At 41.9% G+C, this 25,359-nt stretch overlaps 1 protein-coding gene across 1 annotated transcript; it reads left to right on the top strand.

Moving 5' to 3' along the window:
• The first annotated feature begins 968 nt into the window (after positions 1 to 968).
• On the top strand, positions 969 to 25,270 carry col17a1b (collagen, type XVII, alpha 1b). The gene is made up of 56 exons (XM_030069884.1): positions 969 to 1,082; positions 2,916 to 2,980; positions 4,633 to 4,680; positions 4,828 to 4,935; positions 5,280 to 5,576; positions 5,724 to 5,780; positions 5,968 to 6,003; positions 6,155 to 6,205; positions 7,099 to 7,251; positions 7,396 to 7,974; positions 8,121 to 8,204; positions 8,361 to 8,423; positions 8,595 to 8,750; positions 9,016 to 9,108; positions 9,219 to 9,263; positions 9,383 to 9,529; positions 11,486 to 12,259; positions 12,427 to 12,468; positions 12,569 to 12,595; positions 12,709 to 12,735; positions 12,852 to 12,914; positions 13,005 to 13,109; positions 13,253 to 13,315; positions 13,502 to 13,537; positions 13,688 to 13,741; positions 13,828 to 13,863; positions 13,971 to 14,006; positions 14,135 to 14,197; positions 14,927 to 14,962; positions 15,342 to 15,413; positions 15,523 to 15,549; positions 15,693 to 15,728; positions 15,867 to 15,902; positions 16,001 to 16,081; positions 17,026 to 17,061; positions 17,161 to 17,253; positions 17,449 to 17,520; positions 17,721 to 17,771; positions 17,918 to 17,980; positions 18,111 to 18,170; positions 18,289 to 18,315; positions 18,526 to 18,585; positions 18,828 to 18,914; positions 19,034 to 19,072; positions 19,248 to 19,364; positions 19,489 to 19,608; positions 19,713 to 19,832; positions 20,026 to 20,169; positions 20,316 to 20,426; positions 20,678 to 20,869; positions 22,960 to 23,109; positions 23,329 to 23,556; positions 23,878 to 24,042; positions 24,155 to 24,235; positions 24,344 to 24,421; positions 24,530 to 25,270. Exons 2-56 carry the CDS (start codon positions 2,926 to 2,928, stop codon positions 24,577 to 24,579), a joined length of 5,730 nt encoding a protein of 1,909 aa, XP_029925744.1. The 5' UTR covers positions 969 to 1,082; positions 2,916 to 2,925; the 3' UTR covers positions 24,580 to 25,270.
• Positions 25,271 to 25,359: the final 89 nt, after the last annotated feature.

The raw sequence follows: 25,359 nt of genomic DNA, 5'->3' as shown, positions 1-25,359 counted from the left end.
ACAGTTAAATATATTTTGTCACACTGCTGGTGGTATAGCCCACGTGGGAGTCTCCTCAATGTAAATACAACTGCTCCTTGGTGAGGCAGCATGCAGCCTGATGTTGTATAAGATTATGAAATGGAAATATATTTTGGGGGTATGTCCTGCTTCACCAGTCTCTTTAAAGAGAGCACCAGCAGACAGAGCTCTGGAGTCCCCCTTCTGAAACAGAGATGACAGAAACTGATATACTGCCCTGTGCTAATGTTAGGCCTGCAAGTCAGTTTCTTATAATAAAGGCAACACAGAGTAAGGTGCTTAAATTTCACTCGCATGCCTCTGCTGCCTTAAATAAAAATATATAGGTTAAGTACTGTATGGTTATGTAATAGTACAGCAGCTGAAAATACCCCCAAAACTTCCCCTCTTTCTGCAATGTGTGCGCCAGATGTAATCCAGCTGGAATTGAATGGATTTGACGATGAACAATAGATCAGCATATGGAATGTATGGGTGCGGGGGGCACGTGGGTGCTCACACCTATTTGTCTGTATGGGTGGGGTAGGTGGGTGGGTGAGACTTGGCACCGTCTCCCTTGCAATGGCCAAAAAAAAAAAAAAAAAAAAAGAGAGAGAGAGAGAGAGAGAGAGAGAGAGAGAGAAGAAAAAGAAACCACCCCCAAGAGCAGCGCGCTCCCTCTTCCTAAAAAACTTTGTCAGCTCCGAAAGAATCCTAGTGGAGGAGCTCACCACTTTGTTTGCAGAGTTGCTAAGCTGACTATCTGTCTCTCTTGTGGAGAGGGATTGACAACTTAATTGATTCCCTGAGGTGCTGTTTTTTTATATTCAGGCTTTCGTGCCGTCTGCTACACCTGCCTGCCAAGCTGCACTGCTTGATGGGCGCGGCTGGGACAAAAGCCCAAATCTCTGTTATGACTTGCCTGGGAAAGTTGTGCGAAAAGACACAAAAAAGTGAGAGGACTTAAACGCCCCACCAGCGTGCGTCAGCGCCATAATAAACATTATCCCCCTGTGGACTGGATCACCTTATCCAATCTGGGGATTTGATTGACAAATACATCGACTTGGCTGGAAGTGAAGGTATGGGACTTTTCACCTTGATTATAGCAGTGGAATAATCCGTGAATATGTGGCGCTGCTGCACAGCTAAGGAGACTAAAAAAAGATGTTTTATGCTGGATGCATCTGTTTCGGATGTTGTTTCCCCCCCTGGCAGAGGCACCTTTGACCTGCACTAATTTTGCCCCGCACTTTGGGAGCCTGGTGATGGGGTGTCAGATACTTAAGAGGTGTTATTTGCATTTCCTCGGAGCTCGAAGTTTTTCTGAACCACAAATTGATCCACTTTGTTAGATTAGATTGACGTTAGGCAAAAAAACGCACTTTAATATTCATATAGCCTAACTAGTCCGTATTGACTTAGTGTGCATGTGAAATTAAACAGTGAGTGAACAGTATCATTTTCTCTCCCAATGGAAGTTATACAGGACTTCTTATTATAGTGACACCTCAGGGGAGAAAATGATAGCCTGCAAACTACTGAGGTCTGCATAACAGTTTGGGTGTGATATTTGTACGGCGCCCTTAAAAATGTATGGGGGGTTACTATGCATTGTATTCTTTGCGCTAAACATTCAAGAAACGCCGCACCGACTTTTCATTCAGTCCCAGTTTTGGTGTTCATAACCCATTATAGACTGTTTATTAGTTTGTTTTGGTGAGCACATGTGCGCAGCCGCTCCGCTGACATAACTTGGGAAAAACCGGATTTAGATCAATGATAACTGTTGGTTTGATACATTTTCACATGACGGCTTCCCAGTTCTAGTAATAATCGTCGATGCACTTTAATTATCAAGTATTTAAATATGAAGTTTGTGGCTGGATGCACATTATGAAGAGAAGAACGGCAAAACCCTTTATCTGGTTTGGAAAAACTTTCTCCTTTTTTCAAATCCTTCAGGTGCTTTTTTGGGAAATCTTTTCACCTTCTCAGGCACTTCAAATGGTTTTGTGATTCTTTTTCCTTTTTCAAACCCTGCAGCTGGCTTTGGTATTTTTTTTTTCTACTTTTTTTTTTTTTTTAACCCCCAAAACGTTGTAGTGAAGTCGCCACTAGGTGAAGCACATGCTATTGATTTAAAAGTCTTCAGCTGGGAGGGAGTGGTGAGAAGTTCTGCTCTTTTGTGCTTTCACAACTGTACACTGATCCACTGGCCTCTTTTGTTCCTTTGTTAGTGTGGCCTTCAAAGTCACTGTCCCCAAGTCCATTGAAATCTATAGGTAGTCTCTCCCTCTGATGGTGATGCTTTATGGCCTCCAGAGCCTTTCGTGTGGTATCTGCCATTGAAATCTGTTTGAAATACGTCTGCAGAGTTTTATTGTTTCAGAAAGGCCGTGAGTGTTTTTAGTTCTTTACCTGGTCCGTCTGAGGCCTGCTGTAGTTTTGCTGCCTTTGTAAGGTCATGAGAAGCAGGTTGTTTGGAAGATTGAGAATGGGAATCTCATAAACTGGCAGCACTTGAACAAATATTTCCCTAGCAGAACTAATAACCACAGTACCACCAGGGTACACTTAATACATTGCGTAGAGGTGTTAGAGAGAGCTATGATTAGACAGGGATGTATTTCCGTTATGTTAAAAGTTACTTAACGTGATTGGTCAGTGAAATGAGACTTTTCTCTATTAATTTCCAGTTTATGGAATACACTTGCTCTGACATAATCGGCGTAATCTTTAATCCAAATCCTTGGATGTTGCTGGTACGGCCCTATTGTGACATGTTTACCCTTTTAACTTGAAATGTCTTGCAGAATGACATTTCAACACAGTGACATGTCAAGAAACAAACTTATGAGCAGTATTTGGAGCAGTTTTTATGATCCTGGTCAACATTTTTATCATTTTACCAGATAACATGGGATGGATGAATTAACAAGACAGAGAACCTTCTCCAGTGAGATATCTGGAGAAAAGGGTGAGATTTTGTTTTAAAGCTCATAGTTTATAGAAACTGTTACATAACATTAACCGCATCCCTCAGACAAAGAGCCAGATAAGCCTGTGTGAAGCTCTCAGGTGACTCTGCAGATCTCGGCATGTGAAGGCTGGTTGCAACAAAGCCGCACTCACACGTGTGATTTAAACTGGCTGTACAAATGCATTGGCCTCTGCGGAAATTTCAAAACAAGCGTGAGTCTGCATTTGAATGCTTAGTGACATGTTGTAATACGACTGGAGTAATATTACACAGCGTCATTTTGTGTTCAGAGACTTGTTGATGAGGTTTCTTGTTTCCTTTGTGCGGCTTTGGGCCACTTTCATTGCAATTCTAATTAATGTGTCAGGCCTCACAAAAAAGAAAAGCCCCCAATAAACCAATGCATTTTTTCAGTGCATGTTTGTGTGACTTTTTATTCTTCTCTTGGGTATTGCTTTTTGTCTCTCATTTCAGTCTTACTTTTACTAACAACAATGCATGCCTTCACTAGTGTTGCTCTTCATTCCCATCAAAGCTTAATTAGTAGTTCCAGCACGCCTCCTGCCACAGTCTTCCCTACTCCTCTTCCTCCAGCAGTGACAATGAAAGCCATGCTCATTTAGATAGGACAACTCAACTTGGCCCTAACGCCTTTGACACAAGGCTGGATTGAAAGGTCAGGAATGGCTGATTATATGTTTGACACTGACCCATGCTAACATGTAATCAGTCATTTTGTCCTGCCTTGTTTTATGTGTGACCTCTATAGGGGAGGAAGAGGGCAAGACAAAATAGGAATGGAACTTCCACTGTCTATAACAGGAGCAAGTAAAACTGAATGGTTGAACTGATTGTGTGCAGGAGGCCTCCCAGTGGACACATTATGTTATTAATATCATTGATCTGCTCGCTGACAAGCTTCATGTACAGTTTGAGCAAACTCAATGTGTCACGCTGTTGCCGACACGCATTAATAAACGAAAAACATGAGTATGAATTTGGGGTGACAGTTTCTGTTTTAAGAGTGAAAACACACTGTTCAGTGGTAAAAAGTCCATTTTGCTGTCATGGCATTGTATAAAGTTTGACTTTACAAAAGAAAGTTTTTGAATTGCAATTAGGGCAACTTTTCCAATAGATTTTTGCCCCGTAAATTTGTTACTATTAATTTCTAATCAGACATGCTTGTGTGATATTGATGAAGAATGTGTTACTCCCATGACTGAGCTGACTAAACACTAAAGGCCAGATTTCACCACAAAACTTATTTATTTATTTATTTATTTTAACTTCCCTCCGGTGCAATTTGTCTCTCTTTTTTTCATTTTTCTGTTTCATCTCATTGTGTAAATAAACTTGAACATGAACTCAAACCTGATTGGCAACACTTACAGATCCAGTACCACAACAAAATCATTGCAACATTGCTGTCACCCAACAGATGTAATTTAACACTTTTAGATTAGTTTTGACCAGTGGCCTCAGAGCCATAGCAACAGAAAACTCTTAAATCAACAGCTGTCAACCCCAAATAATTGTCACTGAAAAATCAACACTTCCTAGTGCTCAAAAAATTGCTCTGTAGATAAAATACAGAGGATTTTGTGTTCAGCAAAGCTACAAACTTTCTTTGTTTTGTTTTCACTCAGTTGTGACAGAAACTATAACAACGACTACACTGACGTCTCTACCACCAAGTGAGTGTCTGTCTCCGTCTCCTAGTCACGTTCTGCATGCTTTAATTATTGTTAGGACGGTTAAATATACCAAAATAATTATAGTTAAGGAAGTACCCCATGAGTAACAACTCCTTCTTGTTTTGCTGTGTATCTTCTGGTTGCTAGAGGGAACAAGCGGATCAAATCACAGGAATATGTCCAGCGGTGCTGGAGGGCTGGGCTTGGAGAAGAATGTCTTAACCCAGAACAGCAGTACAAGTTATTTCTCTTCATGTGAGAGGAACTGTTAAACTCATGATCTTGCATTTGTAAAGCTCTAAATCTGTCTTCAGACTCACTTTGAGATCCTGAATGGTTTCACTTCCCGTAGAATAATGTCACCTTTTTAATGACCAATTTGTACGTACCTAGATGTTCATTTTCAGAGTCCCAACCTCATCTGACAACTGTTGAATACCTTACTTTTAAAAAGCCATACATTTCATTTCATTGATCATTGATCCTTTGCATTTAAAACATAAATTTGATTCAAGCATATTTTTTTTATGGTGTTGGATAATATGAGTTCAGTGTAACGGAACAGCAGTACTGACTTGTGCATATCTCTCCTCCTCCAGCGTCTGTGGGCGTGAATGCCAGTGGCTTCATCTCCTCCTCAGGAGTTTACCTAGGAGACTCCTCAGGAGGAGGCGATGGAGGAGGGGGGGGCTACGGAGACGCAGACGGCTATGGAAGTGGAGCTGGAAGTGGAGCTGGAAGCGGAGGGAGCTATGCGGTGAGCTCGGTGTCAAAGGTGAGGTCCAGCTCGTCAGGCGGTGCCAGGAGAACACAGAATGCCTCTGCCGCGTTGGGAGGCCTGTCGCCAACTTTCCGGGACAGGAAGAACATATCCAGCCGCTCAGGAGGTTATGACGGTGAGTTTGGATCCTGTCACGCTTAATAAAACAAGCACTGGCATCTTGGTACGACTGTGCCAGAAACAGAAGTCTGCAAAACACAGGGAACTGCGGAACACGGGGGTGCAGTTTTCACCTCGCATAATCTGTTGTGTTTTCATGTAGGAAGTTCCAGTGGCAACTCCTCTCCCGAATTTACACGCAAGGATTATGGAAACTATTGTAAGTCAGAATGACAACAGATTGTGATTATGTGCCTCCTAATTGCACAGTTTTTGTGTCAACTTTATCCTAATTGTATGTGTTTGCATGTATTGGTGTGCCTGTGTCTGAATGTGTTTATGTTCCTGCGTGGGACTGCGTGTGTGTGTGGTCTTTGTGTATGTGTGCACGTGTGTTTTCTTTGCAGGCTCCAGCACCACCAGAGGGAGGAGCCAAAGCAGAGGTATGCTATAAGAGTTGCTCATTTTTTTCTTTCCTTTTCTCCACCCATTATTATTTCTGCACCATCTGACAGTGAATTATGCTTTGGGGATGGCTTAAATTTTTATTGAATCTGGCCTCCTTGGTCCATTGTGTGTTGTGATTTTTTCCAGAGAGCGAGATCAGAGCCAGATTACAAAGCGCCTCTCCCACTGCCTGCAGATGTAAGACAACTTCAGACAACATGGATCCACATTAGTTATCATTTTGGAATTATCTCTCAAAGCAGCAACGCATCTTTATTTGGGCATTTTTGTTAAAAGACCCAGCTGAATAATAAATGTCTTTTAAAAGCACATTCCTTCTCTTCCACATCACCATTGCATGTATTTATCTCCCATGCAGTCTCACCCCAAACCATTAAGTCCAACCAAACTGTACCGTGGGAGAACACTACTGCATTATTAACACTAAAGCTAAAGCACAGTAAATTTTCATGATCAGTGATGTTCCTCTGTTCCAACCACTCTTGCCTTTGTAAGAGTCTGGGCGCTGCTTTGATGTACCAATTCAAACTGAGTACTGATGAGGTTAATTGTTTGATTCATTTACTGCACTTGAAAAAGATAAATTAATCACTCGTGTACACTACTAAGGATTGTGGATATATAATTGAATAACAGGAAAACAGTCAGGCTTAAACAATAAAGCTCCACAGTTTATTTCCATTGTGGTCCTTTGGGGAGGATTAAGTGGGAGGGAATGGGGCAGCAGATCTGTAATGGCAAGAATGGCACACAGAGGAGCATGATTCACTCTGTAGCACCTCCTTTTTGAATCATTGCAGGGGAGGGTCAAATTACTGATATCTCTGATCGCCACCTGCTGATCACACTGGGCAACTACCACTGATTTTTATTGTTCTCACTTTTAGCCAACAGCAAGTCAGTCTGGTGAAGTTGTGAGCAAGAATAATGAGATGATGAAAATTCCACTTTGATCTTACACCTTAATGATACTCTAGAGCATGCATTGGACTATATACAGTCTATATGTTGTTTATGACTGTGTGGTGTGTTGTCCATGCTGGGTTAACAGGGTGAGTGTGTGTTTGCAGGGACAGAGCTGGGTGATGTGAAGAAGCTGCTGAAGACGGGGCGCTCCAGCAGCGTCAGCCCCACTCGCTCCTCCAGCACCTCTATCACCCTGCCTGTGCCCAGAAAGGCAAGCGTGGAAACCAAGGTCATCTCCCACACAACCTCACAGTCAGGTAGAGTCACACACACACAGCACTCACACCAGCACATCCTCATCCATACTTACATACACGTGCACATGCATTTTCTCCCACTTTATTGATGCATTTTGAAGAACACTTTCATACCTAATTTTTTTTTTCCTTTTTTCCCTGTAGTTTCAACCCCGTTTGAGAGCAGTCTGAGGTCAGGCCAGTATAGTGGCAGTGTGTCACCTGGCCTGTATGATACTGGTGTGAAATCAGGCCAATATGACATCAGCATTAAATCAGCCCAATATGATACTGGAGTGAAATCAGACCAATATGATATTAGTCTGAAATCAGGCCAGTATGATACTGGTGTGAAATCAGGCCAATATGATATGAGTCTGAAATCAGGTCAATATGACACCGGTGTGACATCAGGCCACTATGATATGAGTCTAAAATCAAGTCAATATGACACAGGTGTGAAATCAGGCCACTATGACATGAGTCTGAAATCAGGCCAGTATGATACCGGCGTGAGGACAGGAGCATTTGAAACTACTCTGAGATCAGGCCAATATGACACACTGGACTCTGCCCTTCAGTCCTTTGCTTGGGCCACCTCCACCCTCCCCTCCTCCTCAGCCGCCACCTCGGTGGCTGCTGCTGGCAGCGGCAGCAGCAGCACCTACACCTACCAGGTCAGCACCAACAACATGGCGTCAGGATCCACCGCTGTCAACGCCGGCTCGCCTACCGCCTTGTCAGGTGAGACTGACTTTGGCAAAAACGTGCCAAAGGGTAGAGATCCCTGCTCTAGTCTCACAGCAAATTAATCTCATGTCGGCCTGTTTGAAATGCTGCACTCTTCTGCGATGGTTTTTATCTTTTACATCTGCATTCTCTGTCTGCAGTTTATGGTTTCCAGAATAATCTGGCCCCCACTTCCGGCAGTGTGCTCACTACCAGTGGAGCTAACATAAATGCTAACCTAGGAGGTATGGTGGCCAGTTTCTGTACAGCTTCCATACACTTTATTGCGTATCTTAACAGTATGAATCTCCTGCAGCAGAATATAAAATAAATAAATAAATAAATAAATAACAGTGCCTTGATTATGTTTTTGTGTTGGGTGTATGTATGTGTTTTTACAGGGTATGGGGTGCAGAAGAATGTTTCAAATACTGGTGGTGTTGTCAGCACTGGAGTCTCTACAAGTAAGTTCACAGTGGTTTGTGTGACAATGGAAGGTCCAAACACTTATATACAGATTATATTATTATTATTGTGTAAGAACACAAATCAAATTAATTTAGAGAGTTTTTAAATTCTAAAAGTGTTAGTTGCTTTCTGTGGAGTATTTTCTTATGGTGCTGTTATGGCTTCAGCCACTAGGACCCAAACGGATGACGGCTACGGGAAAGACTTCAAGTACTTGCTGCTGGAAAAGGAGAACGTCCCAGTCAAAAGGGATGCAGAAGTGCTTGTTCTGGCTAAAGACAGCGGCAAGCAATTTACCAGCACCACTGCTCTTATAGGAGGAGGTCAGTCAGCTTCCTGCTGCCCCCTAGTGGAAAAACAATTCATTTTCTCTCAGCATAATGGATTTGTCAGCCTGCCTCCTCAAGTCCTCTTGGCCCATCCCACTGCACAGCACAGTCCCAACTATTCACTGTGACCTGAATGCATATGTCGCCACCTGTAAACACAACAAAGACACAAAAATATCTCTGTGCATGTAATAAACCAAACTGAATATGACTTTTACCTTCAGAAATATTTGAATGAAAGTTGCTGTGTGTTTCACAGGGTCAGTGTCGGGAGACTCCATTAAGAAAGAGAAAATTGTGTCCAGCTACTCTGAGGCGGCCCCTCTGAAGACAGAGTCAGGCAATTCTTACTGTGAGCAATAATTAAAAAATGTCCTCACATCCAAAATGGCATTAACACTGAAAAAACAATACAAAGCAGCCATAATGATTCTTAGTGATTGTGTAATATTTATTCAACAGATGGATCATCCGGAGTTGTAATGAAAGACAAAGCAACATATGCAGGTATTTAGGATTGCCCGTATGCTGAAATGATTATGTGATTTTGAGATGTGATAATAACACTTTTGTTGTCATGCATACTTTAGTATTTTAAAGTCACTGGTTCGTTCCTTCGTCTGCAGAGATTCACAGGGACAGCGGTCTCTTTGGAGCTGGTGGAGGATGGTGCTGTGGGAAAGACTCGTGTTGCTCGTGGTGGAAGTGGCTGCTTGGCCTCCTCCTCCTCTCTCTGCTTCTACTGGGGCTCTTGTTTGGGCTTATTGCTCTGGGTGAGTCACAGTAATGCCCTACTGTGCCTTTATTTGATGAACAACAGGTAGAAGGCTGCACTGTGACTTCCTGTTAGTGGGCAAGCACACTATGTTCCAAATGTGGTGAGAAAACAATGGCCTTATAAAACATTTTGTGGTTTTATGAAGCCTCTCAGTGCAGTTAAACATCTTGGGATATAATCAGAAAAATAGTCTGAAGCATAGACATGGAAAGCTGAATTCACATGCTGTAGTGCTTTTGCAAAGCAAAGCAAAACAAACCAAGACAAAACAAAAACAGGAACACAGAGTCACACAGTAATCTGTGATGTCAAGTCTCTAGAGTTGCTCTGCGCTGGAATCATCGTGAGGCTGTTTGTGGACTGGTAAATTGTTTGCTTCAGCTTTTACAGGCTGTAAGCATCATTTCACAGTGCTGCTCAGAGCTATTAGACAGAAAGTGTACCTCTGTTCCTGGAAAACTGACCCTGGGTACTGTCCCGGTGCCATAAAGGAGGTCTGGTATTCATTGTCAGTGGAGCGGCTCCAGAAATCGCTGTGTAATGACATCACAGACACAAGTTTTGGTTTCTAGCACTAGCAGAGACTGGTTGATGCATAGATTGAATTAATGCTGTCTAAGATCACGGGATAACATGAACTCTGTATTGGATTAATTTTGTCACATACAGTTATTACAACTTACTTATTACAGTCAGCCTAAGTATAAACAATAAGCACATGTTGTTCAACCATTAACAGAAGTTAAACCACGCTCTGCAGATAAAATTCCACAAAAAGATAGTGTTTTTCAGTAGTTTTTGTCTGCAGACATCCACAAAGGTAAACTGTAGCACTATGCATAGAGTTAAAAGTCAGTTTTAATGTATTTTTGAAGCTGCAACATGATTGGTTATCGTATCTGTGCATTATCTATAAACACTGAGATGAGGTTTATCCAGCAGACTGTCATTACACAGTATTAAGGTAGTCTTACATGTCTGTCCCATTTTTACTTTAAGCTATTTGGATTTAGATTGTAAGACTTTTGCAAAATATCATGCAAATAAATATACACTAACTTAAGTGCAGAATTTTGGCTTACAGGTGAATACAACAAAATAAATGAGTTAAATAATGCTGCTAAAAACAGAACTGGTACATTTGATATAGAAATATTTCAAAATAATTTTCTGTTTAGAGGTACAAAATAGCTGTATATCACCCTGAAGTGAAAATTAAAATGATTGATGTGTTAATCACACTAAGCAATAAGACTTTTATGGAGCCAAACTGACGCCAAATGTTTTGTTTGGTAAAAAAAAAAAAAAAAATGTAAAAGCTAAAAGCTGAATCTCATTTACAACAATTTGTTGTACCCCTTTTTGTTAATCCCACCTTCAGTATCAGAGGAGGGCAAAATTCAGCTCAGAAAAAAACAAAAAATGAAAAGACCTGCAATTTAAAAAAAAAGACTTGTGATTTAAAAAAATGTGACTAGATTACTATACTAGATTAATTATTCTTTTCATAAATACTTCAACTTTCAACTTTTAGCCTTTAGCAATTGTATTTTATTTTTTCAACATATTTTTAAAACATTTGGCTCTGATTTGGCTCCATAGAGGTTGAGGTTCCTGTCCAGAATCTGTGATCACAGTACTACATCAATATCTGATCCACTACCTGTTTGCATCATTGATATGATGTTCTGGGTTCAGATTTCATTATCCCCCAGTTTGAACTTATATTTTAATTGCATTTTGAAAGTAATTTTACTTTGATGAGCCAAATTATTTATTGGGCAGCTGAAATGTAATTTAACTCATTTGTTATTAGCTAACTATAAATGAAACAGTAGTTTACCAAATTACAGGTTTAGAGTAGTTTCTCAACACTGTCTTGTATGAAGCTTGTGTGTGTTTACCTATCTTAATTAATAACCCTGCACAACTCTTGATGCTCCTGTTGCAGCTGAGGAGATGAGAAAGCTGAAGAATCGAGTGGCTACCCTGGAGGCTGAGGCCTCCGCTGCTTCTGCTCATACAAGTCGGCTGTCAGGCTCTGCCAACGACATCCATCACGCTGGCACCTTTGTGGACAGTGGGGGGCATGGCCACATTGACAACACCTTACACCTAGGCGCCGCTGGAGGTGGCACTAGTGTTGGTGGTGGCACTAGCGTTAGTGGCGGCACTAGCGTTAGTGGCGGCACTAGCGTTAGTGGCGGCACTAGCGTTAGTGGCGGCACTAGAGTTGGTGTTGGCACTGGTGTTAGTGGTGGCACAAGCATTAGTGGCGGCACTAGCGTTAGTGGCGGCACTAGAGTTGGTGTTGGCACTGGCGTTAGTGGTGGCACTGGCGTTAGTGGTGGCACAGGTGTTAGTGGTGGCACTAGCGTTAGTGGCGGCACTAGTGTTAGTGGCGGCACTGGCACCAGCATTGGTGTCGGTGCTGGCACCAGCATTGGTGTCGGTGCTGGCACCAGCATTGGTGTCGGTGCTGGCAGAGGTGGAGCCAGCTCCAGTGGCCGAGTCAGTGGTGTTGGAGTTGATGTCATTGGTGGTGCTGACAGTGCTGGAACCAGTCACAGTGGCAGCAGTAGCACCAGCTATAGTAGTGTCAGCAGGACCAGCCACACCAGCATCTCTGGGTTTGACCTCAGCGAAGGACATATTGACAGCGCTTCCCTTCAGAGTTTCATCCGGAGCATGCTAAGAGCTGAAATACAGTCTGAGGCATTCAGAGGTAATAGTCATATACCAACTATACACACACACACACACACACACACACACACACATGAGTGTGCACACACACACACACACACACACACACACACGAGTGTGCACACACACACACACACACACACACACACACACACACACACACTGAATTGTTGTTTTGTGTTTCAGGTTTGCTAGCATCCTCAGTGAAAGTAGAGAGAGGACCTAAAGGTAAAATGTCTGCAACAAGTGTTTTTAATGAAATAAGCCTATTCCACATTTTTCCATAAGTTAAGGTGGATGATGAATATTTTTCATTTTTACTTTTCAGGGGATCCAGGAAGTCCTGGAATTAAAGGTTAGGGGTTCAAGAAATATCTTTTCCCTTTTTCAAATTTTTTCAGTCATATTTATGTTTTCCATCTGCTGAATACCATCCTCATTATTAAATTTATGTTTCACGCGTCACAGGAGATGCCGGTTTCCCTGGACTTCCAGGTAAGACATGTGACTGTTGATATTATTCTGGAATCATTATCGGTTTAGTTTTTTTCTTTGAGGCTTGATAAAGTCTGTTACAGCATCAGTTTTCTTACACTGACCTCTGACCTCAGGTCCTCCTGGTGCAATGGGCCATGCAGGCCCTGAGGGTCCGAGGGGGCAGAAAGGAAGTACAGGTACAGCAATCGATTTATATCTAAGTATATCATGCAAGTAGGCTGTTTAGCCCATTTGTATGAATATCTGTATGTGAATTGTCTAATCAGGTGAACAGGGATTAGAGGGGCCACCAGGTATTAGGGGTCGTGAGGGTCCAGCCGGCCCGAGAGGTGAGACAGGACCCCCAGGCTCTGGAGAGAAAGGTGACAGAGGTATGGCTTTGATTCACTGCAGTAACAGAACCTTTCTTCTTTACTGAGCATCCTAATAACACCCACACTGTATAAGGTAATGAAACTCATAAAGGCTATTTAACTATACCAGGGATCTCACCTTTTTGTTTTTATTCATGCAGGCTCTCCTGGAGAACCTGGGCTTCGTGGTTCTATTGGACCTGCCGGCCCGACTGGACCAAAAGGTAAGATCATTTTAAAGATAAAGGATTATAAATGGCAGTATCCAAGGGTTTTGAAAAGAGAGTGGACCAAGCAAGCATTTTTGGTGCTATTGGCCTGTGGGTTTTTGCACATTATCACTCAAGACATGCAAAGTGTTCTCTTCAAAATAATACCTCTAAAAATTTTGTCTGTGCTCCTCTGTGCAGGCTCACAGGGAGCTCCTGGGTCACCTGGGACACCAGGTCAGTTTTTCCCTGTGCTCATTCATTTAGAGTATTTCAAGTATGAGTTTTACCAGTGTCTTCTTCAGCACAAAATCATGAAAATGAAATGAAATGTTAGAAATGTCTTTACTTCAACCCTGGCATTTTACATGAACTGTTATATTGTAGGTCAGCCAGGCTCTCAGGGCTTCCGAGGCGAGGCAGGGCCACCTGGGCCTAAAGGTAAGATACATATAGGATGTATAGTCAGCTGCACAGTTAATATCGATCATGTTATTTGTTGTAATGTTGTTTGTTATGCTCTACAGGTGACAAAGGGTTTCCTGGCTCTCCAGGATTTAAAGGTTTGTTGCAACTATATCAAATTTCTGTAGGAAGGGATAGGTGTGTGGTTCTAGCTTTGGGGCCTAGGAAACCTCTCTAAATGTGTTTTCATTACTGTCCATCTTAGGTGATCATGGTGAAACAGGACAACGAGGTCTGCCAGGTGAGTAAAGTATCCTGGATGACTTCAAATAAACAAACAGGCACATAAAACAGTTTATTGCTACCAAATGGACATATAATATAGCCAGTGCAGTGTAAGTTGCTCCAACCAGTGGTCCTGCTCCTCAGGTAGCCCCGGTTTGCCAGGCCTGCCCGGGCAAGCTGGAGAGAGAGGAGCCAAAGGATCAGCAGGTGAGTGACAGCACCACATCAGAAGATCCCTTGGCTTATTTCACCAGCTTTGACCGGAGACAGGCTTTGTTTGGTTAAAGCTCTACACTTTGATTTTCATCACATGTATGGAACTGAGGTTGGGTACTAAAAACCATTATGTCTTCTGAATGAATTGCTCCCATGAATTGAATTCATCAGTGTGATCAAATCGAAAAGTTTCACCAATTCAAGAAAGTGGATTTTTTTCTTTAGAAAGGACTTATCATGAACTTTTGTTTGACAGTTTTTTATTATGTATCTTTAAATTGACTTTTAATTACACAAACTGCTAACTTACTAACTGACTTGTCTCTCTCATTTTACTCAAATTGAACTGCGAAATAGGTTAAAGTTATCAGCATCTTGTCGGCAGCTTAGCAACTGAAAGACTCATTAAGTGATTTTATCTTGGCAATAGTGAGACAGTTTGCACTCAATTACAAAATCCACTAGGTGGCAGTATAGAGATGGCTGCTGCTGATATCACCAAAGGACAAATCTTCCCATATTTGCCCTTTAAATTTTTGCTGTATCATCCAAGACACTTGTGAACTGATTTAGTTGATGTGTGTGTGCGTGTGCGTGTTTGTGTGTGTGTGTGTGTGTGTGTGTGTGTGTGTGTGTGTGTGTGTGTGTGTGTGTGCATGCATGCATGCATGCATGCGTGCATGCGTGCGTGTGTGTCTGTGTGATCCTTTCTGTGATCAGGACCTCCCGGAGTTGATGGTGCAAAAGGCTCAAGAGGTAAATGTGCCATTTTAAGGGTTACAAATGCTATTGCTGAAGTATTATGCATGCCGACTTTATAATAAAGTGCCTTATCAATCTTGTTATCACAAAAGCCTTGCAATTACAACTTTGATGATTTTCATGTTTTAGTTTCAGCAGAATAATATATTTGTTTATTGGCAGAGAAAATTCTGCAAACCCTGGGGTTTATGAAGGCCTTTCTAAACCCAGGGGAAATCTCAAAAATGCTTGGCGGTCAAGCTTAAAATGAGGCATTTTAATAGTTCCTGAAAAAAACATGATGTTGTTGAGACACAGTGTTTTCACCAAGCAGCTACAACACACTAAATTTCAGTTGTTTCAGTTCAATGATCTTTTTCTGTTTGGTCCCTAGGTGAACAAGGGTCTGCTGGTGCACCTGGAATCAGAGGTCCTGTTGGGCCTCCTGGAGATGCTGGCCTTGCAGGTAACATATGAGACAAATGCCATTCCAAAGAAGCATGACATTAAGCCAAATTAGAATTGTTGCAACACAATATTAATAATATATATCAATAATTTCTTCCTTATTCTAGGAGCACCTGGACTTCAGGGACCACCAGGTATGTCTGTCTCTTTAATGTATCTCACATTTTGGGTAGATTATAAATTCAGCATCATAACAAAGTGCAACAAACAGTTTGATAGAAATGCTTGTTTTTAATTTTATCACTGACACTGAAAATGTTCTCACATCATATTTTAGGGATACCAGGGAATCCAGGACGGCCTGGGGCCAAGGGTAAAATCACCAACAACTTCAGCACTTTAGATTTAGGCCACCTGCACTAGGAAATAGACATCTGCCTTTTAACACACTGGTTATACGCTATGGATTTCATGCTCTGCAGCTACAATAGTATGTGTTTGTTTCTTTTAGGCGACATGGGTCCACCAGGAAGAGTCATTAATGCAGGTATAGGATATGATTAAACTTTAAAAACAAGTGAACAGACAAAATTTCCACACACATTTATTGTTTGCACATGTATGCTAATTATTGTATTTTTCCAGCTGGTTCCAGCTCGGTGGCTATCCCTGGACCTCCAGGCCCTGCTGGTCCCCCCGGCCCACCTGGATCACCCGGATTATCAGGTCTGATCTTTTGCATCCAGAAAAAAGCCAGATGTCGTCCTTGGCATATACACTACTCACAAAAAGTTAGGGATATTCGGCTTCCGGGTGAAATTTCAGGATGAACCTAAAATGAATTCTAACCTTTACAGGTGAACTTAATGTGACCTTCTGTAAACTTTTGAATGCACATGTCCAACTGTTCAGTGTTTCAGTACTTTTTGCACAAGTTGCTGTTCTCTAACAAGGAGCTTAACGGCAAAATTCACATCAGGTGTTTGATGCTCCAGCTCATCGAGGTCGTATCATTAGGGAACGGCTGCTGGAGACTGGGGTACCTCAAATGGAGTGGCCTGCACTTTTTCAGACCTGAATCCCATAGAAAACCTCTGGGATCAGCTGAGTCGCCGTGTAGAGGCTGGAGCTCTGTACCCCAGAACCTCAATGTCCTGAGGGCCGCCCTTCAAGAAGAGTGGGATGCCATGCCTCAGCAGACAATAAGTCGACTTGTGAACAGCATGAGACGTCGTTGTCAAGCTGTAATTGATGCTCAAGGGCACATGACAAGTTATTGACACTGACATTTTTTGTTGTGGTATATCCACCACTGTTTTTGGCTTTTGTTTCAAGAAATTGTTTGAGGTGAGGAAATCACCAGTGTATGCTTCTACTTAAATGCCCTACTTTCATGATATAATATCACTGTAGCGTGAACATTTTACATTTTCCATAAATTTCACCCAAAAGCCAAATATCCCTAACTTTTTGTGAGTAGTGTATCTTGCATCTTAGCCCTGAATAATTATACCATATTGCAATTTACAATCCTCAGTACCTGCTCAATAACGTAGTGATACATTTCTTCATGTTTTCATTAATTCCTGTTTTTATGCATTCGATTCAATGTCCCTACTTTTTCTTTTCTTTTTCTTTTTTTTAAATGTTGTGTTAATTTACCTCCTCAGGTCCCATTGGCCCTGCTGGTCTGCCTGGCCAACCTGGTAGGTCATCACGTTTATAAAACCTAAAGGCAAACATTTTAGATTGAAAAATTTAGCTGTTCAATTGTTCTACATGCTTAAGTTTGTTTTGTTTTGCAGGTCCTAAAGGTGACAGAGGAGAAAAGGGAGACCAGGGAGAAGCAGGAATCTCAGTGAGAACTAGTGAAACTATCAGCTCATCCAGGGCTGAGAGTGAGTACTTTTTATGATGACTTTTCCACAGTAATTAGGGGTAAGAAATTTACTGCCATGTTTATGATGAAAGATTATCTGCTGCAGCTACACTCATATTTTTTTTTTCGCTGGCTTGTGGCTATGTACAGATCAGGGTGATGTCATTAAATACAGTTCATTCTGTAACATCGTGGTTTCTTGATTCTGCTTTAGGGCAATATGGCGCTGCTGGAATTCCGGGACCACCTGGCCCTCCTGGCCCACCTGGGTCTCCTGGGCGTCCAGGTAAATGACTTTCAACATGTCAATATATGCTGCAGTATGTTCAGAGTTTTTGTTAGTACTTGTTTGGGATCGTCAGAGAATAATTACATGCTGCTTTGTAGAAATTAGTAGCGAGGGGTCTAGCATCTCACATAGAAAATCTGTCAGAGAGTTAGAGTCTTTAAAATGTGTCACTGACTGTTTGAAATCTTTTTCATTAGGAGAATCAAGACAAGGACCTCCAGGGCCTCCTGGTCCTCCAGGTCAGCCAGGTAAGTCTTTGTGCACGTCAAAGACTTCAGTTCACTGTCTTAAATACCAAGGGTTGTGGTTGTGTATTGTACATTAGAGAAGGTAATATGCTAAAGTTGCATCAATTCTTCATATCAGAGTTTTCATTTGCATTGGCACTTTTTAGGATATGGAAGACCAGGACCAAGAGGGGAGAAAGGAGAACCAGGAGGCTTTGCAGCCAGCTCAGGTATGATCAGATATCTCAGTGGTGCTCTGTGTGAACATGGATCAGACATGCCAGTAGAACTAACAGATAGCATTAAAGACCATACTGGAAATCTGTGACATTGCTGATTGTGACTCTATTCTTCCTACAGGAACATTCTATACTGGGCCACCAGGACCTCCTGGACCTCCTGGACCTAAGGGATCAACAGGTTGGTACCAGGGGTCAACCCTGCTTGATTTTCTAAAACTATCTGACCTCTTTTTCCTGATGAAAAAAGCCTCCTTTCCCTCACTTTCAGTAACATTATACCATCTCCATCATTTTAGGTTCTCCTGGACCAAGGGGGTACCAAGGTAATTGACTTTGTTTATTTTGCATGTTGAATTGTTTGACATACTAATGATACTCACTAATTCTTTGACCGTGCATTTGTGTTTAGGTTGTGCTGAGAACTTTGCCCTTCAGTAACCATAATCTGACCAAAATGTCAGAATACAGTTGAACTATCTTTTGACGAAAAACATTCAATTATAAATAACGGTGACTCTTTATTTTGGTCTCAGGTGAAGCAGGCCAGCCAGGTTTGCCAGGCTCCCCAGGAAGACCGGGAAGCTCTGAGAGAGGTCAGCACTTCATTTGTGTTTGAAATCAGAGAATGTCGATTTTTGTGCAATTAAATCGTTGGAATTTTAGAAAGCATGACAAGAAATCCTCAAGGATGCTTGTTAACCCGCAATGCCAATTTGGTGGACAGCGGGTTGGCAACCATGAGCATAATAGCCTCTAGGACTGAGGATGTGGTGTGAACAGGCCTACAGCACAGTGCAATACAATTATATTTTTTTGTTTGTTTTGTTTCAAACAGTTTCAAGTTATGGTGTTGGACAAGTGCAACCTGGACCACCAGGACCTCCAGGACCTCCAGGGCCTCCAGGACCAGTGGGACCTAAAGGTAAATCTAACAACACTGGAAGCTTTTGGTGGCAAATGTTTGATCCAAAGCTCCTTGGTTGTGTGCATCACATGAAATACATTTTGGTAGTCATGTTGTTCTTTTTTATCATTTCAAAGGGGACACTGGAGCTCCTGGATTCCCTGGCTCTTCAAGAGGTACAATAAACTAACATAACTGTCCTTAGCCATTACAATAATGCACAAATTATTACATTTAACAACATAATAACATGAATGGCAAAGACTGACCAAAGACTTTTTTTCATACCAGCTGGTTAAGTTTGAGTCTTTACATTTTCTTCAGTAAGTTTATTTTCCAATTTTCCCTCAGGCTCAATCTCAGTCACCTCAGGGCCTCCTGGTCCCCCTGGTCCTCCTGGCCCTCCAGGCCAGCCAGGGTCCTTCTCATCTTCAACTGAGATGCGCCAGTACATCACTGACTATCTAAGTAAGAATCTCTCCACCAAACCTACCATGCATACCCTCTGCAACACCAAGCAAAGCTTGACAAAGGTCACATCATCTCAAAGGAACAGTGTACTATATGAACATGGTTTCTTTGTGCTTTGCAGGTAGAAGTAGACAGTCTGGCATCCCCGGTCCCCCAGGCCCTCCTGGACCACCAGGAGTCCCTGGATCCTTCTCAGGCTCCCTGGAGGACATTTCTGCTCGTGTCATTGCCTATCTGCGGCGTAAGGCATTGCCTTTCCCTAGAATTTCAACTGCCAAATGCTAATCTATGGAGTACATATTTGGTATACAAATGAGCACCACTGACAATATTGTACCATCTTAGGTTCAGGATCCGGTTTCAGCACGGGTGCTCAGGGTCCCCCAGGACCACCTGGCCCTCCTGGCACCCCTGGCACTAGTTCTGGATCCCTGTCAGTCAGCGCTCTCATTGCCATGCTTCAGAGTAAGTAGCTGAGACAACTTGTATCAGCATTGAACCATGATGTGTACTATTGTGACTCTTCCATTGTCCGAGTGTGCTGTCAGACAGTTTTTGAGGATAAAATTGAAACAATACATAGAACACCATAAGAATTGTTTTTCAGAAGGTGCCCTGATCTAAAAAATGTCTTGTCTGCACTGATGTCTGTGTTCAGGAGACGAAGTGAGGCGGTATTTGACAGGCCCACAAGGACCACCAGGGTTACCAGGGCCACCAGGGACACCAGGGACATCAGGAGGAAGTGTCGCCAGTTACAACGTACAGGAGATTGCTACTTATGTATTCAGAATCATGAATGGTAGGCCGAAGATATATATATGTGGAGTATAACTGTAGAGTCTAATCCATGTTTCACTTTTTTAACCACTAAGCCACTCAGTTGACCTTCTAAAACGTACTCAAGGATGCCACTCAAAACTGCTTGTTTGTTTGTTTTGTTTTCAGAGAGAGGAATTTCTGCAGGTCAGCCTGGACAACCAGGTCCTCGTGGGCCTCCAGGTCCTCCAGGGCCTGGCTTCTCTTCTGCTACAATTGACTACTCTGCCCTGATGAGAAGTAAGACTGTTTCCCTGGCTTTACCCATTGACAGTGACGTTGTCTACTATACTACCTACTTATGAGAGCTGAGTGAAGATGTAACAGACTACTAGGGTTTAGTAGATCTACCAAGCTTCCTGTTTTGCTTCTCGTTATTTACAGATTATGAGCCCAGTCATGGCTGTTCCAGATCGCTAAAGTGTAACACAAAAAACCCATTTGCTCATTTTGTATCCGTGTCTTCCCCTCCATTATTGTCACTTCCTCAGACTCAGAGTTCCGTGCATTGCTGAGCCGCTCAGCATCGCAGCCTGGCCCACCTGGTAGCCCAGGACTCCCAGGACCCCCCGGACCCATCGGACCCCCAGGCCCACAGGGACCCTCAGGAGGTTCCACATCCACTGTGTACGGGAGAGGAGGTTCTGGCTACAGCCTGGAGGAAATCCAACGTTATCTGCAGAGTGAGTCCAGCAAAGAGGATGCACATAATTCATTGTAATGTGCCGCTATCTGAATTTATCTGAATTTCTTTTACAAGACCAATCAGTGATTGTTTAGACCAAAAATAATGTTAATATCTAAAAAAATTAGTAAGTATGCCTCAGTTATACGTTTTATAATATACACTCATATGAAGTGATGATTTAAATTGTTGTGTAGGCTTTTATTATACATAGCTCAGGTCGCCTTATTTTGGAGACCACCATGTTTAGATCACACAATATGAAGGCTCTTCTACACCAGATCACTAGGAGACAGTACAGACTTCCAAAAGTAGTGTAAAATAGCTGTTTCAGAGGAAAATTGCTTACCTTTAATTAAAAAGTGAAAACTATCTTAGCTATTTTCATGCTTGCCAGTGGTGAGAAAATAGACAAATAAATATATAACAATAAAAACAAAATTAAATCACCAGTAACAGCTTATGACTACAACTTCATAAATACTGTTACCGTGGCTGACGATGTTAGGTCCTATAGGTTAATATGCAAAACGCAACAATCATGTACAGTTCAAAGTTATGAATGACTACGTCCAAGCATATTCAAATACAATGATGAAATTAATGCTATTGCTGCTGTAATCTAAAAGTTGTTTTGAGTAGATACAAAAAAAAGTGCTATCCAGGAAAGCACAGCACACCCTTTTAATGTAAATACTAAGTGTCCTGCAGCCAGCATACTTTATATTCACTTTGGTACTAAAAAACATTAATAAAATTTACATTTATACCACATTTTTGCCAGTAAGTAAAGAAATGTCTCCAGAGCTAAATATCTTATTTTACAGCAGCAGTGATAAGGAAAGGCAGATTATCACCTCAGCTGACAGAAACAGAGTACACACACACACACACACACACACACACACACACACACTTACATTATCTCAGGAAACTTTGAAAATAAACAACAGGGAACGACTACATGTTGGTCAGTTTCAATAACTGACTTCTTTAGTTGCCTATCATTTCATGAAGAGAATCCCAGTCTAACCCAGTCTTGCTTATTCTACTACGGGCACATCTTTCAAAGTGGATATCTGTGAAACACATTAAACAGCTGCTAAATATACATGTTTATAGAGCAAAAACAATTTAAGAGTTTTTATAAACATAAACCAAACACAATCTGGTTGCTAATCTGTGTTTTATTTCCCATTTGCTTACTTTAAATTACCACAGAAAATAACTAGGTTACTGCCACAAACACGTTAGACATGCACAATTTAAAAAAAAAAAAAAAAAAAAACCCTGAGAAAATCCCCACAGTCTCTCAGCAGCTTCAGCAGATATAGACTGTCAGCCTTCTGGTTAGCATAAAAAGTTAGAACAAAGAGAAGACCGTAAATCAGCAGAATATAGCAGATTCAACCTCTATCAGTTACCTCTCTGTGTTGAATATTTGTTTGCAACTGTGATGCTGATTTTAGCAGTGCACAGCGGTCAGTGTGACAGGAAGGCTCACCCCAAATATAGACTGTTTGCTCCCGCACCTTCTGGCAAAAAGTACGACAGCCCCTGGCCCAGAACCAGTAGACAAGTGAAAGGTTTTTATCCCAAAGCCATGAGAAAACTGAACAGGACTGTGACACACACACACACACACCCTGATGAACTTTACTGATCAGCATGCTTCTGCTGCACCTGCCATGTCTCTGACAAGCACAAAATATTATGTAATATATATTATAACATAGTATTACTACAACTCCAACAGCAGAATTTACACAACACACTCGGTGAAGTACCATTTAGACTCAACTGACTACGTGCTTATTCCATGTTTTTTGTTTGTTTGATTTTTGGCAGTTAATGTACTCCTTAAATCAACCCTTGGCAACTTTGCATCGTGGACCTTTAAATTCATGCTTGACTCTTTCTTTTAAAAATCCTGTAATGCTAGTTAATTTTCATGTCACATGCTATTTTGCTCTGTATTATTCATTCTGCTTTCTTTTTTTGAAAAAGAAAAAAAAAATTTAAAAAAAAGCTTTGTTGTGCTCTTGTGTAAGATGAAGTGACAATAAAATTGTCCTGAACATATCGCAGGCTCTGGGTTCAGAGGTCTTCAAGGCCCTGTTGGCCCTCCAGGCCCTCCAGGCCCTCAAGGACCACCAGGTGTTTCCCATGGAGTGGTTTCCTATGGGGGATCCTTCCCGCGAGAGAGCATCCGTGCTGAACTTCAGGAATATCTTAGCAGTAAGCTTGAACTCATGAACTATGTTTAACATGATCCAATCTGTGCATATGAATGTATCCCCACTGCCATTTCTACTGTCAATAAATTATATTGACACATATTTTTTTTTCTTATTGTACACATGCTTTACAAAAGCCAAAATAGTTCTTAAGTGAAAGCACAGTCAATAATTTCTTAACTTAAACAAGTGGATAATAATGGGTGTATTTTTCTGTTAGGGGACAACATTCGGCGTAGCATCATAGGACCTCCAGGGCCTCCAGGACCCAGGGGTCCAAAGGGAGATCGTGGAGAGCCAGGTTACATTCAGGGATACGCACATGGCCAGAGCTACTCTCAGGGTGACTCTCGATACGGCTCTCAGCGCCGTGAGGTCGACGTTAGCAAGCTGACTGAGACACTGGACTACTCCAACGTTGCCCTGAAAGTTACCGACTACATCAAGAGTGAGTATGCAGGGACATCCCAGTGGCCCAGTGGTCCAAAGTGCATACTGACTGTCGCATCCTGGCTTCAAATTCAGCCAAGGATGTTTTGTCATCTATCAACTGACTCTCTCCTTTCATCTTTCCTGTCTAAATAAACAACGGCTAAAATGTTACAACAGTAGAACATGGAGAGAAATGTCAACCTGAAATAAAGTTCTTGTGCCATTCATCAGTGTTTTTCACTTGAAATAAGTAATTAGAATGAACACAGCAAGAGATGTACAACCTTGTCCCTGGTAGAGTATAACAGAGACGCTGTGATCTAATCCCCTGCTCCAGACCAAGGCCTGCTGCAGCAGTACCTGGTTGAAGGCCCCGTGAGACAAACTGTCAGAGCAGTTCCAGGACCCCCTGGCCCACCTGGCCCCCCTGGACCCCCTGGCTACAGCCGTGTCATCGGCTCCTACGGCAACGTCACAGCTGACCTCATGGACTTCTTCAGAAGTGAGGATAAGGGCTAAACTCTCCAGCAACAGCAAACCACCAGGAAATGTGTAAATTTGGAAAAAAAAAAAAGCATTTTATTCCCACTGAATGTGCTTTTTCTCTTTTGCAGCCTACGGCACCATCCCTGGCCCTCCAGGAGGTCCTGGACCAAAGGGAGAGAGAGGGTACCCAGGACCCAAAGGAGACAAAGGTACAGTCAAATGGAGTTGACAGAAACAACAGTGAGCAGCCTCTGTTACATATGGGCATATATTTCGAGGGGTAATGTCAGTCTGAGAGTCTCATATGGTGTTCACAGGTGATGCTGGGCACCCAGGTCCACCAGGACCACCTGGCTTCCACACTATTACACACAGAGTGCAAAAGAGGGAAGCAGGTAAATGGATTTAACTGTGTTGTCAAGTCACTGAAAGAATGTTGAATGCAATACAGACCTGTGTATGTAATGCACCACCATAACATTTTTTTTTTTTGTCCATTCCAGAAAACGACGGAGTTAGTCATCGTCAGCACCGTCGAGCCAACGGTGGCTAAGATGTTCAAGGGCTACTATACTACTGGGTCATGCTAGTTCTCATTTCAGTTTTACTGTCTTTTTTCTGGAAATGTTAAACAGTATCAGTTCAAATATTAGAGAATGCTTTTTTCTTGCCGTTTAAATTGAAGTCAGTGGATAATACAGGAAAAATTGAAAGTGGCAAAAATGCAGCTGTTTCTTCAAAAAAAAAAAAAAAGGCTTAAGTAGAGATATGGATTTAGCTGCTGGTCAGTGTTTTGTGACACAGACAATTTTAAAATGATACATGTGGGTGTATGATGTTTACTGTGCTTATTTTTTTGTAGCTTGTTATTTGAAACTTTTTTTTTCAAGGGCCATCTTTGTTTGGGAAAATATTTGCAGCAACAACTAGCAATGGCTGATATTTTATTTGCACTTTGCATCTTTTTCTACTGCTTGTGTGACTCGAGTGTCTGATGTATTTTATTATAATTTCTTGTCTACTGAGGATTATATTGTATTGAGGACTATAAAAGTGTTCTACGTTGTTAATGTTATATCCAGGTAACCACTTTATTTGTTTCATGAAAGCTTTGAATAATGTCACAATGTCGCAAACAACACCAGTGGTTTGCCATATTACCCACTTCAATCAAGCGCAAAGTCCAGGCTTAAAGCCCCCCACCAGTGACCCCTTCACCCCAGACAAACTTCAAAGCATTTTTATTTTTTCATAAAGCAATTAATCATGTCAAAGTGACACAATTCCAATCAACTACACCGACTAAAGATAAGACTAAGGATTTATATGCATG

This window comes from Myripristis murdjan, chromosome 15, assembly GCF_902150065.1.
Source record: "Myripristis murdjan chromosome 15, fMyrMur1.1, whole genome shotgun sequence".
In the NCBI taxonomy this organism is placed as follows: domain Eukaryota; kingdom Metazoa; phylum Chordata; class Actinopteri; order Holocentriformes; family Holocentridae; genus Myripristis; species Myripristis murdjan.
This window is presented reverse-complemented; position numbering and strand designations above follow the sequence as displayed.